Source organism: Gadus chalcogrammus, chromosome 15 (assembly GCF_026213295.1).
Source record: "Gadus chalcogrammus isolate NIFS_2021 chromosome 15, NIFS_Gcha_1.0, whole genome shotgun sequence".
NCBI lineage: Eukaryota > Metazoa > Chordata > Actinopteri > Gadiformes > Gadidae > Gadus > Gadus chalcogrammus.
In genome coordinates, this window is record NC_079426.1 from 9,016,527 (window position 1) to 9,034,281 (window position 17,755).

At 43.8% G+C, this 17,755-nt stretch overlaps 2 protein-coding genes across 2 annotated transcripts; one reads left to right on the forward strand and one right to left on the reverse strand.

Moving 5' to 3' along the window:
• Positions 1-3,298: 3,298 nt before the first annotated feature.
• On the reverse strand, positions 3,299-6,592 carry avpi1 (arginine vasopressin induced 1). Its single transcript, XM_056610165.1, has 3 exons — positions 6,353-6,592; positions 4,951-5,307; positions 3,299-4,713 (listed from the first exon to the last, which is right to left on the reverse strand). Exons 2-3 carry the CDS (start codon positions 5,265-5,267, stop codon positions 4,404-4,406), a joined length of 627 nt encoding a protein of 208 aa, XP_056466140.1. The 5' UTR covers positions 5,268-5,307; positions 6,353-6,592; the 3' UTR covers positions 3,299-4,403.
• Positions 6,593-8,395: 1,803 nt separating this feature from the next.
• marveld1 (MARVEL domain containing 1) lies at positions 8,396-10,032 on the forward strand. The gene has a single exon (XM_056610170.1). The coding sequence runs from the start codon at positions 8,672-8,674 to the stop codon at positions 9,170-9,172; it is 501 nt and encodes a 166-aa protein (XP_056466145.1). The 5' UTR covers positions 8,396-8,671; the 3' UTR covers positions 9,173-10,032.
• The last annotated feature ends 7,723 nt before the right edge of the window (positions 10,033-17,755 follow it).

Genomic DNA, 17,755 nt, shown 5'->3' on the forward strand with positions numbered 1-17,755 from the left:
GGCAAAAGTGTCTTCCCAAACGAGACACGCTGATTAAGCCTTGTAGTACATGCTAAACGCTCTGTCGTAGCCATTGCGATTACAGTAAACTACTATAAACCACACCGCTGAGCGCAGTGTGCGTCTCCTACCACTAGGGGATGGTAGAAAATTCTGAAGACATAATTTTTATTTTTTTATTCCCATGGGGCCCCCTGTACCTTATACCCGCATTCCGACGGCCCTGGGTATAGGAAATATAGCCCAAGTCACAGGGAACAGGTGTGCGCTGTATACCTTTATCAGATCTGCTAGCTTACCCGAGTCTCTTTACCCATTACTTGGAGCAACTGCCTTTTTGAGGTGCTTGTTGATAAAGTCACTAGCAGTAGCAGGGTCCTCGAACCGGTGTGTGTCTCTGCTCTGCATGGTGACTCCGCCGGGAACAACTGTCCGAACTTGATGCCTGGGCATGAGTGAAGCTGACGCTCGACATTGCCATACGCAGCTCGCTATTTAGCGACAGTAGTTGTGTAGTCGGCAAAGATGGAGATTCTCCTATCCCGGTAGAAAAGAGGGGAAAGCTCCCCGGCCCGGCGTACAGGGCCGGTGCTCGGCATAGGCGACCTAGGCGAAGGCCTAGGGCGGCAAATGCGTTGGGGGCGCCCTCTGGTGGCGCCCTTAATTAGTCAATTAAAATACACGAAACAAACGGCGAAGGGAGGGGGCGCGGGGGCAATCGCCAGGGCGCCCCGAAACCGTCCCCGTAGTACGCAGGACAATGCAACAAGCCCCGAACGGCCAGGGAGGGTCTCCCCCTCTGGGCTTGTTCCGGTTTTTCGCCCGAGTGAAGTATATCCTGGAGTAGTTGTGCAATGAATTCAGTGGGTCGGGGCCCCTGACATCCCTCTGGAAGCCCCTAACCCTAGCCCTAACCTTAACCTGTCACTGCTCGAACGATGCTCCAGAGAAGTAAAAGCAGGGAGAGTATATTATTAACCTGGCCTGATCTATGTAAAAAAAAAAAAAAAAAAATTGAATGGAAACGTTTTTTCAAAACGTACAATTAATTGATCGCACTATAAAAAAATAAAGACAGGGGATTAGATAACAAACATGTCAAACAACAACATCCAAACAATAAGAAATCTCAAAACAAAAGAGACAAGATGTGAGAAGGGGAGCTACAACTGGTTTCAGCTAAACACCTCCCTCTCCTGGCTGAGGAGGAGAACTACCACTGGTTTCACCTAAACACCCCCCTCTGCTGGCCGAGAAGGGGATTCAGCTGTTGAAGGGACGAGAATCTCTTTCCTAAGGAGTTATACTAAGATCCAATCTGACGAAGAACGACTTTAGAAGATTTCGTGCTATTTAAGTATTATTATCCTTTCAAACTTGAAAAAGATAACTATATTATTATTTATGATTCTATGCTAATATCCTTATATAGCCAACCTCAGGATCTCAGGAGATGTTTAAAGGAACTTTTTCTGCTCATACTTTTACTACTCATACTAGTTTATGTACAGTTTCATACTTTCAACAAATCCAACGTCAATAAATGGATGTGCAAGTGCACATTCACAACGGACTTTGCGCTGCCTCATCATTGAAGCTTCCTAGCTTTACTTCGTTCATTCAAGGGCAGAGTGATTAGCTATCTGATGATGGGTGCCTCGCTACGCGCTCAGGTGCCAGAATAGTCGTCATCAAATAAAACGTAAGAGGTAACACTGGTGTTTTTATCGGTCGTTTTTATCTGTGTAGGCCTACTTATTGAATAAAAACTTGGCCTCTGTGGGTTAGTGAAATAAACTGAGGGTGGTGACCAGGGATGGACTGATACGATGGACTGTATAATATTACAACACCCTGTGAATTCCATAGGAGTCGATCATGTGAGCTCATGCATATTCATGAGCAAATGCAAACGTATATCTTGCCCGGGGGGTAAGGTTCAACAAATCGCTTGGAAAAAAAAAGGTAATTGAAGAGCAAAATAAATCTGTTTCATATATTGAGCCTGGGGGGTAGGTTCCATATATTGCTTGAAAAAATGTAGGCCTACTAATAAATCTCTACAGTCTATACATTTATTTATCTGGACAGATTGGACAGATTTATTTTTAATTTTTTTCCTCAAGCGAAATATTGAACCTACCCCCCCAGGCTAGATATATAGACAGATTATTTGTTTTCTTCAAGCGGTACCCCCCCCCCCCCCCCCCTCCCCAGGGTCAATATATATCGATAGATTTTCTATTTTTCTTCGAGCGATATATTGAACCTGATCTATCCATATATTGAAAAACAGGTTCAATTTACGGATAGTTTTTTTGGTTCAATATATCTATGGGCTATATCGCTATTTATTTTTCTCTTCAAGCAATATATTGAACCTACTCCCCAGGTTCAATATATCGATAGGCTATATCGATAACTTTTTTTTTTTTTCTTCAAGCGGTATATTGAACCTATCCGGCTTGTTCATGGCGGCATAGCCATAAACAATTATTGCTGGGGCAAGACAGGGTTTTGAACAAGATATTCTTACAAAACCAATGATTGAAAAAGTAAATGCTTACAGCAGCTAGTATTCCCAGGCGGTTTCCCATCCAAGTACCAACCAGGCCCGGCCCTGCTTAGCTTCCGGAAAGACGAGATCGGGCGTGTTCATGGCGGTATGGCAGGAAGCAGTTATTGCTAGGGCCAAACAGGGTTTTGTACAAGAGATTCTTACAAAACCAATGACTGAAAAAGTAAAAGCTTACAGCACCTGGTATTCCCAGGCGGTCTCCCATCCAAGTACAAACCAGGCCTGCCCTGCTTAGCTTCCGAGATCAGACGATCTTCTGAAGTAGTTATTTTAACCTTGGATTATAGCGCCTTTGAAGACACATCAAAAAGTAGATTTATGTGCAATTGTGAGAGATAGCTGGTGGAAAATACATTAGGGTTCAAAAGAGGTGCAGATACTCAAGATGTGGCTCATAGAGCCTAGAGCTTGTTCTGCAGGAGACACTGTTGAGTGTTTGTTTCAGGGTTAATATATCTCTGTTAGTGAGTGAGTGAGTGAGAGTGAACCATGATGATAAATTTGAGTTGTTAAATGTGAGAGGATAAATATATTGGCTTAAAGATAGCCTATTTTGGCTAAATCAATATCAGATCTTGATGTTATCAAATCAAATTTTGTGTTTTTCTTCTCAGAAGTAAAATAAGAACAGTATTTACAATTCATTATTATCCAAGTGACATAACAGACAAACGAGGCCAATACATCAATGTCTGACTGTCATTGTATTGTCTGTGTGTGTCTGTGTGTGTGTGTGTGTGTGTGTGTGTGTGTGTGTGTGTGTGTTATCATTTCAATCAAGAGACCAACAAGGAGAATACTAAAGCATGTTGTGCTTTTAAATAATTTTGTACCCTTAGTGTAAAAACATTTCTTAAACATATGTTCCACATCGTAACACACTTGCTGTGGATACCTTATGCTAAAATGAACATTTACCCACCTGTATAAACTGTTAAAAATATCCAAAAGTTATTACGTGTACACAGTTGTGAAGGAAACTCATGATTCAACTAATAAACTTGTTGAATGGTTAACACACAACCCTTTGACATTTAACTTACAAGTATGCACAAATCACAACTCATACATATCAGTCATTTTCTTTGGGATGATCATTGAAGAGACCACTCTTTAGTGTCTTTGGTTTGAGTTTTGATTCACCACGACCCATTGTCCTGCATCACATGGGTCGGAAAGGTTGTTGTAATTCAGGCCGAGTAGGGGGACAGATCCTGATTCAATAAAGTTTTGCCAAGCTTTTTGCAACACTATTTATATTCGCCATGAAACTAATTCTGAACCTGGAACTTCCATTTACTGGTGCATTCGTGTTCTATATTTGCGTCATAAGGCATCCATTGAGAGAGACAGTCATTGTCCAAAGCATTGCTACACCCTTGATGAGCTAAGAGTTCATAGATTTCCCGTTTACATAATGCACTTTTTCATCTGGGAACTGCAACGCCCTGCAGTTATGAAATACACTTCCTTGCCTAAAACCACTGAAGGTTTGTTTCAGTTTCGGTTCAGTAGTGGGGGTAGATATACAAATAGTTTCACCCTGGTTCACGTTCAAACGCGCGCGCGCGCACACACACACACACACACACACACACACACACACACACACACACACACACACACACACACACACACACACACACACACACACACACACACACACACACACACACACACACACACACACACACAGAGCAGCATCACCGAGTCCAAACATGGCAGTTCAAGTATTGAGAGAAGATCGTCTACTGGTCTCATCTCCTCAGGAAGACATTCAGCCACACAGAGAGGGCTGGAGACGACAGCCCGGCTTGGGGTGGAGTTAGTGAATAATGTGATGGAGGTATCGTTCTGGACGGCTTTCAGAGCCCCGCCGTAGCCCGGGGCCAGCCCGGCGCAGCTCGTCAGGAGTGTCGATTGAACCCTGGCTGTGGGGCAGAGAAACTGTGGCCCCAGAGACATCTTTCGCCTGGGTCTGTGTGCACGGTTCTACAGGACAGAGTGTTTCTTTATCTGAATCCTCCGCCTCGTCCTCGTCCTCGTCGTCATCGTTGTGGTTGTTGACGCTGCTGCTGCTGCTGCTGTCTTCGTTTGAACCGACGCCACGACTGTTCGGGGAAGCCTCGCGAATCCTGGGACAGAAAAAGAGAAAAAAGAGCTGTTTGTTGCAAGACAAAGCACACATCAGGTGATTCAACATGGGGTCCAATGGAAAGGCGTGCGTTTGTGTCCATTTGTGTGCAGATATCTACTCGGTGTGTGCGTCTGTCTGTCTGTCTGCCTGTGCGCGGTTTTGTATGTGTGACATCAGGTCAGTCTGTGTGCCTGTGTGCGTCATCATTCCTGAGGGCCTTCCGTCACATTCCTACCTCATGTGATGGAAGGCCCTCAGCCAGCGGGAACCCATCTGCCCATCTCTGCGGTGGGTCTTCAGCCCTCGACGACGGCCCCGGGCCCTCAGCCCTATCAGGGCCTGGGCCAGCTCCGCCTCACCCCCCTGACCCCAGACCAGCTGGGCCCTCTGCTCCGCGTCCTGGTCGCCCGCTGCTTGGAAAAGTTTCTGGAGTTGCCAAAGCGCCACCCCGCCGAAGATGTTGGCCGAAGCTGGCTTCCTGGCCCGCCGTTCCTCAAGCCGCCACAAGGGAGCGCTGCTGGGGGTTGGAGGCGCTGCTGCCTCAGCTTCCATCTCAGAAGGGAGATGCACCGGAGCTGGGGCCACACAAAAGCTGGATGGAGGTAAACATTTATACATTACATTTAGAAGACGCTTATGCAAAGAGCATACAAAGAAAACATGCAGGTAAACTAGCTCTATGTTCTATGTATAACTAACTGGCAGTATCCTTTGTATATAGGCCTTCTGAATAAGAAGTTATGAGCTACAAGAAAAACCGATCAACTCAACTCGGCCATTGGAAGATAGAAAAAGCCTTCACAAATTGACTACATCCCCTAAGATTGGCGTCAGGGTTTGAATGATGGACTGACTTTTAGTGGCCAAATTAGCTGATGGGAAGCTGTCGCTTTTACTGCTCCCGGTTGTTTAATCCCACTTCAGAGAATTAGAACGGGAGCAGCCTACACCAGTACCGTGTCTCTAACGCTGGCTGTGCTTCTTTGAGTGGACTACAGAAGAGCAGGCCTATGTATGTCAAGCTGTGATTCAATTAGGTGTCCCTCATTTTGTATTTGACCCTTAAGTCTTTGACCATTAAAAGCTGCCAAACATTGATGGGTTACACCCTGGCTTCTTCCATTACATGTCTTTAATAGGTCAAGGTGCGCTGGGTTCAGGTTAAACCGATTAGTATCGATAACCTATGATCAGTAAACATCTCCATTGGCTACTTTTTGTTGTGGGACCTGTGTTATAGTAAATAAGACTGTATAATACCATTATAACGTAACAAGTAACAAGCTGAATAACGATATAAACAATTTATAAAGTAGAGATGACCGAAAAGATATGAAAAAATATCTGAAACATTAGATCATAAAACGGACGTTAGGAGTCACTTCTTGTTCTGAACGACGCATTTGTTTTGAGGAACCAGGCTACTTTACGGTTTATTGCCATGCAAGTTGAACTTTTCCATCGTTATTAATGCAGAAGATAATGTTGTGCAGAAGCGACTGCATTTTACCAACCTATTTAAGCAAGCGTTTTGAGACTCAATTGAGTCTAATGTTGAAAAGGTACAGTTGACAATGAGCAGCCTACTGCAGTGTAATCTAATGAAAGCTACTTTCAAGAATTTTATGTCGTCTTACCCCCAAAAAGAACGGATTTGTTGACTGCAATCCACTCTATATCATCTTCCTCTCCTTTCCTTAAACGCGATCCGTCTGCTTGTTTCCAAATAGTTTACCGAGGCTCATTATCTTGAGGTATCCGTTCACTATCTTTCCTTCTCTCTTCTCTTCTGACCCATGCTTAATTTTTAGCCTTGAGCCGATTTCCACTGACGTGCCACCACCGTCAACGTACCAATGGGAGCGGAGGTGCCCCATAAATCCCTCCTCCCGGCCTGGAAAGCGTCTCGTTCCTGACCAATCAGTTCCCAGTGTTTGCACAACTGAACCCGCCTCCTAAGTACGTTACATCCATTGACGTCAATAAACCTGGCGCAGATATCCACGTGAGCCATTGGTCAATCATGTGATGGTATAAACGTTGCCAGCCTGAGAATGACGCATATGCTTTCGAGAAAACATAATGATTTATGCATTTCGTGTGTTCACAGGAGGGGACCATCGGAATTAAACATGAGGCTTTGATTAACTGGATGCATGAGTTATTAAATGCTTATGCCTATAGGTCCCAGCTTTGTTGTTGACCTATAGCACATAATTCAATCCATAAATCCATAAAATAGGCTGTCTGTATGTCTAGTATATCAGACAGAGAGAGAGAGAGAGAGAGAGAGAGAGAGAGAGAGAGAGAGAGAGAGAGAGAGAGAGAGAGAGAGAGAGAGAGAATGCATGCAGAGCAGAATTAGGACGATATCCAATCGTTAAAATTCAGAAGAGAGCCCTACAATTTTATAACCACCTTAAGGAAAGCGACAGCAACACACTCCACAACAAGGCTCGTGCCCATAGAGAGTTACACCCAGAAAAGTGTCCCCTTAGCCAGCTTGTCCTGGGACTCTGGCCAACACACAACAACCAACACATCAGGCAAAACCCAATTTTAAGAAAACAAAAGGAAAAGTATTTGGCACATTGGAAAGAGTCCACCAAAAAGAGTAAATTGGCCAGCTATTTGTCCCTTAACAGAGACTACACCGTGGCAGAATACCTGACCACTGTGACGACCCAAAACTGAGGAAATCCTTGACCAGATACACTCAGCGAACACAGCCTTGCCATCAAGAAGGGACGCCACAGACAGACCTGGCTCCCAAAAGAAGACAGACTGTGTTCCCACTGCACACACAACCAACTAGAAACAGAACTGCACGTCTTCCTGACTTGCTGCCAGTCATACGAAGACATCAGGAATACACACTTCCCACGGATTACAAAGACATGCTTCAAAGACACTCCAGATGCTCACAAACTGCCATACCTGTTGGGAGAAAGGCAACAATGTGCGAATGCAGCAGCAAGATTCGTCACCTGTTTTGATGAGAGAACTCCCCATAGAATTATCCCCCTGGCCTCACTCTTCACACAATAAATGCACTATTGCACACATCCTCCATAATTTACTGTGTATTTAGAGTATTTTTAATTTATGTTTATACGAGATACTGTAATTTTTGTAATTTTTATAATATTGCACCTTTTCGTTTTTTATCGTACTTTTATAGTATAACATGTATCGATATTTTGTATTTAACGTTTTATACTTATTATATCTTATACTATATACCTGACCTTTTTACTTTTTATTTTTTAATATGTATAATACATTTGCACTGCTTTGGCAATGCTCATGTATATTTCTCATGCCAATAAAACTTTTTTGAATTGAATTGAATTGAATTGAGAGAGAGAGAGAGAGAGAGAGAGAGAGAGAGAGAGAGAGAGAGAGAGAGAGAGAGAGAGAGAGAGAGAGAGAGAGAGAGAGAGAGAGAGAGAGAGAGAGAGAGAGAGAGAGAGAGAGAGAGAGAGGAGAGGGGGGGAGGGGGGGGAGAGAGAGAGAGAGAGAGGAGAGGGGGGGAGGGGGGGGGAGAGAGAGAGAGAGATGGGGGGGGGGGGGGGGGGGGATGTAGAGGAGGCTGGATGGGGAGGCGGAGCGTGTTGCAGCACACCTCCTCTGCCACCGCCCCATAGTACGGAGTTCGGACGTTACACTAGACAGAGGAAACGGAAAAGACGAAACATAAGACATTAAAAAAGCCCGGAGCCGAGGAAAGAACAGGGAGTCCTTTTAAAACCAACCCCCTTTTCTTGTCTCTTCTTCAAAGCAACTGGGACGTTTCATTATTTTCTGATCCACGGTTTCTTTGCCCTTTCCCCCAGCTGTTGGCAGCTGGCAGGAAGAACGCGCCCTGCTTGAAAAACAAAACGAGAGCGGTCAGAAGAGAGCAAGAGAGAGAAAGAGACAGAGAGAGAGAGACTGAGAGAGAGGGAGAGAGAGAGATGCCACCACAAGCAACTCCCCAGCCCGAGGTGAGGAAGAACATTGTGGGCTTCCTCAAGAGTTTTCTGGGCATCATCCGGATCCTCCAGATCATCTTCGGGGCCGGGCTGTGGGTCACCATCGCCGCGAACAAATACGAGGGCTCGATCCACTTTGTCCTGTTCGTGGCTGTGCTCTTCTGGCTGCTGACCCTCGCCCTTTTCTTCCTCACTCTCCTGAACAAGCAGGACCTTGTTCCCATCCTCGGCGGAGACCACTGGTTGCTGAGTAACCTGTTGCACGACGTTGCAGCCGCCGTGCTCTACTTGCCTGCGATTGGAGTGATGATTCACAAGACTGATCAATACTCCTACTGCAACCTTCCCGAGTACAAGTACCCCTGCGTCTACAAGGTCTATTTCACGGCCGCCGTGTTCGCGTGCCTGTGCGCCGTGGTGTACCTGCTTTCGGCTATCTTTAACGGTTGCAGAAAGTGTCGCGGTGAAAAAACAGTTTTTTGAGGATTTGTGACGTCGTAAAAGTAGCAGGGAGTGGGTTTGAAGGGTTCATGGGGAGGGGGTCTTCTCTTGTGGTCCAAGCAAACGTGGAGAGATTGTTCTTTTGGTCAAGTCCACCCCTCAGGCCTTATTGAGTTTTTGTATTATCGTATAATTGAAGGTAAATCTTATCTTGACTTATTTTTTGCAAATGAAAGTAGGCTATATATATTTTTTACATTATGTTTTGTATTTTTTCTCCATGATTTTTTATGATAAGCGGTGCTCCGCAACTCAAGTGCAGTTGAAAACCTTTTAAAAAGCTTTAACAGTATTTTCACTCCTGGTGAAAATGTGCCTTTCTGTCAATGGGCAGCCTGCTTAACCACAGCAACAACTTTCAGACAACAAGCAAATGTACGAGTGTTATTGGTGGTGCTTCTATTGCAATACATTTGATGTATGAGTGTAATAGCTCCAAATCCATGTCTACAAATAAATAAGTCAGTGTGGATCCATGAGAGGATTATTTCATGTCATTAGGCCATAAAAACATTTTCCATTATCTGTAAAACAACTGAAATATTCACACAAGAGTAGTTCAACAAGGTGCTAAACACAATACTCTTCTCAGGGTATGCGTCTGTAAAAGTCTGTCTGATGTTTTATGTCTCATCATTGTGTTGATTACTTCTGTAAATTATGCACAGATCTAGTTAGGAGAGACAAAATAAGGGCCCCGGAGAACCTTGTTTAAGAGAGAAAAGCTACGAGGATTCTGTAGGAACCATTTAAGTGTAACACGACCACAGATGGGCCTTATAAAGCTCACTGGAGGCTTCTCGATGTAATCTCTCACTGTAATCAAGGATGAAAGAGGAACTCCCAACTCCCATAAAGAGAAAAAACGTGTGTGTGTGTGTGTGTGTGCAGGGCCGTTGCACCAAATCCTGGGCCCCTATACTATAGGTACTGATGGACCCCCCTGCGCTAAGTTGTTGAGGGGGGGGGGGGGTATGGAGAGATTGTTGACGGGGGGGGGTGTGTGTGGAGCGATTTTTGACGGCGGGGGGGGGGGGGGGGGGGGGGGGGGGTATGGAGCGATTGTTGACGGGGGGGGGGGGGGGGAAGACGTGGCCGATAAGTAATTTATTTATTTATTTATTTATTTTTTTCATTGGCCCCCCCTCTGCCTTGGGCCCCCCCACAACTGTCCCCCTTGTCCCCGCAGTCCGTCGGCCCTGTGTGTGTGTGTGTGTGTGTGTGTGTGTGTGTGTGTGTGTGTGTGTGTGTGTGTGTGTGTGTGTGTGTTCAGCATTACTGTTGTGTTTGAGTTGTATGTCACAATAATACAACAATTCACCTTTAAAATGTCATGAATCTATATGTTATTTTGGGGGATAGTTTGTGTATGTCTGTGTGTCATTGTCTTTGTGTGTGTGTGCGTGTGCGTGTGCGTGTGCGTGTGCGTGTGCGTGTGTGTGCGTGTGCGTGTGTGTGTGTGTGTGTGTGTGTGTGTGTGTGTGTGTGTGTGTGTGTGTGTGTGTGTGTGTGTGTGTGGGTATGTGTTGGATATGATCTGGTGGAATCATCTAAGCAGGGGCTTGTCTTTACCGGAACAGGCTACTGGGGACCTGAGAGGTGGTCTGGGGCCCAGCCAATCACAAGGAAGCTAGAGCTAGCAGGAGATGATTCAATAGTCTCACTCCCAACAAACGCGTTTATAGGAAACACTGCTGCTGTCTGGAGCCCAGTGCTAGGCAACACCATGTATGGCTCCTTTCAGTAGAGATCCAGGGAACAATTATCTCCCCTTAATCCCAATCTGTAGCCTCTTCTTCTCCATGACTGACTGAATGCAATTATTGTAATGACTGTCGGGCTGACAGACTAACAAACAATTTGTAAAATTATTTTGGTGGACATTTATCTTGTGCTGTTTCTGTTTGATCAGTATCCCTTCTACTTCACCCTGTACAGTAAAGTGGGTTGTGTGTGTGTGTGTGTGTGTGTGTGTGTGTGTGTGTGTGTGTGTGTGTGTGTGTGTGTGTGTGTGTGTGTGTGTGTGTGTGCGTGCGTGCGTGCGTGCGTGTGTGTGTGTCTAACGTTAAACAGCTGCAGTCCTGGGACATAAATCCAACACTTCTAAAAGGTGCACCATCCCCCCCCCCCCTTCCCACTTCCCCCTCACACACACACACACACACACACACACACACACACACACACACACACACACACACACACACACACACACACACACACACACACACACACACACACAGAGCCATGCTTTTCTCTCATCATCACCACAACCAACCCCTCCCCCCAAAATATTTTCTCTTCAAAGTGTTATCCTGCTTTAATGCACATGCCTGCTCACAAACACTGAACACTGTGTTGTCAATGAGTCAGTACCCAACAGCTTAACTGGCATTCAGTATACACCGTCATGTGAATAGAACACAGGGAAATGATTGTGCAGTGATTTAAAAGGTTTTTTGGGTTGCTAACAATATTAACTACAGATGCATGTAACAAAAACAAAAGTGGAAAAATATACTTGATGGTTCACTTACATTTAGTTTCTCTACGAATGAATGGCTGAAGATTCGGTTTTTAAATGTTTAGACATAACAGACAAATTTCAGAAAGTTATTATTTAAAGTTGACTGTAGAGTGTTGACTACTATAATGTATAATGACTCTAAAACATGAGTGTGAAACTGATGTTATCTGCTCTCACCAATAGAAGATTCAGGTAGCTTAAAGTTTTTCCTTTGTCTGTAGTTCCAGGCAGGAAAATATGGACCATAAGGGCACTTGTGTGCATGTGAAGCCAGAGACTATTCTGGATGAGAAAATATGTAATATTTACTTTAGCGCTCAACCAAAAAGACATTTCCTGGAGGCCAACGTATTTCTCTCCCGCCCTTTCAGCAAAAGGCTATTATCACAAGGAAACCATCTCTCCCTGCATGACTAACTTCATATACCCTGATTTCTTGGACTGATTTACATCACGTAACCTTTAGGATAGACTCAAAGATGTATAATACCACATATTGTGGATGTATGGATATGTATAATGGTAAACAAATTAGATTGTAGTCCATTAGGAAGATGACAGCTATTAGTCACAGCAGAAGGAACTTATGTACAAATATCTAGAAGCATTCCAAGGATAGAGAAAAGGGGGGGGGCTAAAGTACCAGTTCCACACAAAAGGTATTGATGTCATTGATGACCTCATTGGTGACATCATTGATAGCATGGATCGTTCATTGTCCGTGTTGACGGACAGGGAGGGCGGGTCTGTTCAGTCCCCATCTGTTCTGCTGCCACCACTTCACAGCCTAGACTATGTGGTGGTGAACGGGGGCTGTGTTTTTCCTTGATATATGACACACAGTCACAATGAGGGCAAGTATGCCATTGGTGGGATGTCATTAACGCTATTTATAGTGACCAGAAATGACCACAGAGAGCTTCTTTGTCATTGAATAGTTTACAATCTAGTCAAAGGCTGTGGTCAAACTCCTAAATCTGTGAAAACCAGAGTGTTGGAGTGAGAGGGGGAAGGTGGGCCCTCAGAAAATAAAAAATTCAAGTCAGACAATAAAAAGATAACATTCCTGATCCACAGTGATTGGATGTGCACTTCCCTTCTGGTTGCAATTCGGTTGTTGGCCTCTCTTGCAAAACAAAATGACACATTCAAAAAACCACCCAAAAAACCTTGAATTGAGGAAGTGAAACAATAAAGAGCCTTGAATGTGGGAAAAGGACCGTACAAGCAGCACACAGCCAGCAGCTCTCCCACATTGCAGATGAGGGTTTATGGTTTGCCGAAGCTGTGGTGGTTTAACCAAAGTAACCTGCTCTTTGTGTATACAAAGACACAAAGCACAACGTGTTTTACTGCCCCTTGGGATACATAACTTAGTTCAGTTACAACACCACACATACCAAGACAACAATTAGGTCACATTGTCACACAATATTTAATATTAATAATTGTTAGAATGCATAGTTGGAAATAAATTACATACATTTAAATATGCATTCAGGACACACTTTAAATCAAACAAATCAAAAATAACAAAAATGAAATGACTACAAGGGTGTTCTTGCAGGTAGTTCTTGTTCTTCTGGAGGACTTCATGGCACTGCGATTTAAAAAAGGAAATCAAATCAAGGGACAAGCCAATCTATAGCTTGCGTTTCCCCTTCCCCCCCTTTGTAGATGTACATTTCTTACACCGATCTGCAGATGCATGGTGTTATTCATTGTTCAAAGCTGTCATTTTCAAACATGTCATGACCCCCAGAAGGGAGCATACAGTTGCTACACAAAAACGCTTACACATCCAAAGAACAATTAAATTCAGCCAATGTTTCCTCCCTCATGGTCACACTCCTTTGACAAAGTCTGCAACATTCTTTCAGGATTTAGAGGTAGGATAAATTAAATGGAGAGACAAAAACATTTTCTACAACAGGTCAAGACAATTGTAACTGTCCTTGCAAACGATTCAGCTCCCATTCTTGTCTATAGGAGTGCATTACATACCTGGTCACCCCGGTTTCGTCAACGGCAAGATATGATTTATGAAAGGTTGAAAATTCTGGACATAATCAATAAAATAAATAACGCATGAACAACTGATTAATTTACGCATTATGCTGCCAGGTTAGCAGGCGGAAACCAAACAGATATTTGGTTACATATCTACTGTCCCTCAACAACTTGGCCCGGGATAGTTGTAATAGTATGCAGGTCTCAGATGCAGGAACACAACATCAATGAAATAGACTACATTGTCATTATGATTCATGAAGCATTAATCTGGTTCAGCGCACATCCCATTTAAGGTTAATCTCCCTGGATGCTTTGCTGCAACACACCAGATAGTGATGAGGTTGATCGGCCGTCATAGGTTCCATCTCAGTTTTGTCTTGTCCTATTCTTATTTCACCAATAGTCCATGTTTCCAGCTCCAAGCATGCAGTACCCTGTCTGCTACCACCAGGTGAAGAACGGCCTGCGGCTCTGAAAGCTATGAGTGTAGGCCTGGTTGCTGGATCTCTGAGGGCTCCTTGCTGTCTCTACGGTCACAGAGGCCATCTGCACCAGCTGGAGGGGCGTCTTGCCCTCCTTCAGCGCCTGGCTCAGGTTTAGGATCTAGTGGGGGGGGGGGGGGGGGGGGGGAGAAACCAAGTGAGACATGCATGGTGATGAGGCATTGAGAGGGCATTGATTATTTATATGACTAATGTTTACAATTATTCCTCTTCTTTTCAAACTTTTTCAAGTGAATTTGGATACATGTCATCAAGGAGCAGGTATTGGATAGACCTGGGGGATAGGCTGTGGGATAGGCTACCCCCCCCACCCCTCCCCCCACTAGGCTGTGGACCTATTGAACCCAGAACTCTCAGTTGGAATCCCCACAACACTGGAATATCCTTCCTTATTTTTTTATTCTCTCACCTGCCCTCGCATCACAGAAATCTGCTTATGGAACTGACCCCGATCAAATCCTGGGTCTTTCTGCAAAACACACACACACACACACACACACACACACACACACACACACACACACACACACACACACACACACACACACACACACACACACACACACACACACACACACACACACACACACACACACACACGGTGCATGTTAAAGACACACATTCATGACAATCAAATGGATCATCATGGTTGATTAAATTCTTCTTTCCACAAAAAAAACAAAACGTGTGCGCACCTTGAAAAGCTCATAGAGGTCCTCCTCGAGGTCTTGGATAAAGTTTGGATCGTTGAGTTTGGGAAGCACCAGATCCTTGATCTCCTGGGAGAAGGGAACCTTGGCCTGGGAGAGCCACGCCCAGTAGAATGGGTCTGCAGCGGGAGGAGAGGGACAAACCTCTTATCAGCAGGGACTGATGAGGCGAATGGTCAGCACTGACTGACACAAGACTGAATACACTAAAAGTGAACCTCAGGGTGGCACCGTTCAGTGGCACCGATATCAAATGTACTGTTCAATACAATAGCGATGTTCATAAGCTGATAGGCCAATATTCTTATTATTCCAATAACGATACATAGATGAAAATAAACACATTATCTATAGGTGAAAGTATTGGGGCGTTTTCTATCGAAGAGCACCAAAAAAGTCTGGTGGTGTTAGCTATTTTTATATAGATTATGCACATATCAGACTAATATCCCCCAAGTTATGAAGTGGAAATTTTGTACAGTAGCTTGCAATATTCTAGCAGAGTGTACCGCTGCAATAACAGTGCTCCACCAGATGGTGCTGTCGCTGAGGTATCATTTCAGTGTGGGGTAACTGTGCTTTTAGAGTTGTTGGGACTCACAGGCTCTCCAGGAGTCGGGATGTTTCAGGGGAAATGCCAGGCCGTTGTCAATGGCAGCCAGCCTAACTATAGGGTCCTTCACCACTACCCAGTCTGTATCCTGCACACACACACACGCACACACACAAAGTAAACACTCCTTTAAACACAAACTAAAGGGACAAATGGCTTACTTTTGGATTTACTTTGGAGTAATGGATTAAAGCCAAAAAATAACGAATGGTGCCCCGAACAGCATCCAAGATGCTTTAAAATAGAACCATAGTATCTTCCCCAATTAATATCTGTCTGCTGGTAACTGAGTCATGGTCGTGGTTTACTCACACGAATGCCTCCACTGTCCATTGGATAGTCATATTTTATCAGCCAGTTATCGTTTCCTCTATCTGCAAGCAGAAAACCCAACAAAATATGAGTAAAAGCAATAAAATCCATTGACATGCATTACGTTCTGCATCATCATCAAGTAAAAACAAAAACCAACCGGTATTCCTTATGATGTAATCCAGGACCACAAGCCTTTCAAAATGGATCTGTAGCTGACGATTTATGTTCTCTGGCAGAGGCTCGGCTTCGAACCGTCTGAGCCAATGTTCAGCATCTTTGTACCCTTCGACAAACAACTGGAATGACCCAACCTGCCATGTAGACAGAGAGGACAGAGCACAAAGAGACAGAGAGAGGACACAAAGAGACAGAGAGACAGAGAGTGAAAGAGAGAGAGAAAGAGACAGAGCGAATGAAAGAGAGACAGAGACAGAGAGAGACACACGCATATAGAGACACAGAGTCAGAGAGACACATATTAAGGCAAGGCAAGGCAACTTTATTTATATAGCACTTTTCATACACAAGGCAGACTCAAAGTGCTTCACATATAAACATTGTTATACATTAAAATAAAATAATAGATAAGTAAAAGAAAACATATGCAAAGAGAAAGTTAAAAAGGCTTTTTAGTAAGTAAAATTGAAAGTGCAATGTATTTAAGAAAGTGAGAAAATTAAATTGAAAGTTATTTAAGATCAGATCAACAGTCTCTCTGGAACCCAAGTCGGGACTACAACCCGACCTAAAGGACAATATTCTAGGACTCTAACCCAGCTTCTAGGACTCTAGCCCAGCAACCTTTCTCTCTGGTATCAGATCATGTATTTTTCTGGTAAAAAATAGAAAATAAAGGGAAAATTAAAAAGGCATTTTAGTAAAATAAAGGTAAAGTATTTAAGATTTAGCAGAAAGCTAAAGCAAACATAAAAGTCTTCAATCTTGTTTTGAAGGTGCTCAGAGTTGGGGCAAGTCTTAAATCCTCAGGGAGTTTATTCCAGCTATTTGTTGCATAGTAACTAAATCCTGCTTTCCCATGTTTCGTGTTTACTCTGGGGATAATTAACAGATTGGTCTCAGAAGATCTTAGTGTTCTAGAAGGCTTATGTAGTGGAAGCATATCAGTTAAATATTTTGGGCCTAAACCATGTAGGGATTTATAGGTTAGCAACATGATTTTAAAATCAATTCTCTGACCTACAGGAAGCCAATGTAACGATTTAAGAATTGGTGTAATATGTTCAAATTTTTTGGTCTTTGTTAAAACTCTAGCAGCAGCATTCTGAACAAGCTGAAGCTTCCTCAGAGTTTGTTTTGGGAGACCTGTAAGGAGACCATTGCAGGAATCAAGCTTACTAGTGATAAAGGCATGTACACGTTTTTGTAAGTCTTCTGTGGACATGAGCCCTCTAAGCCTTGCTACATTTTTAAGGTGATAATATGCAGATTTTGCAACTGATTTGATGTGACTTTCGAAATGTAAATCAGAATGCATGATAACCCCTAGGTTTCTGGCTTTGATTGAGGTTTTCAGGGACAGAGAGTGAAGGTGTTGGGTTACTTTAAGCCTTTCCGTTTTAGCACCAAATACAATTATCTCTGTTTTATCCTCATTTAGCTGAAGGAAATTTCGGCACATCCAGTCTTTCACTTGCTCAATGCACTGGCACAGCAGATCTATGGGCCGATAGTCATTTGGTGATAGCGATACATAGATTTGCGTGTCATCAGCATAGCAATGATGGTCAATATTGTTATTATGCATGATTTGCCCTAGTGGGAGCATGTAGATGTTGAATAAAGAGGGTCCTAAGATCGAACCTTGTGGGACTCCACACATCACGTTGGTTGATTCTGATACAAAGTCGCTGATGGAAACAAAGT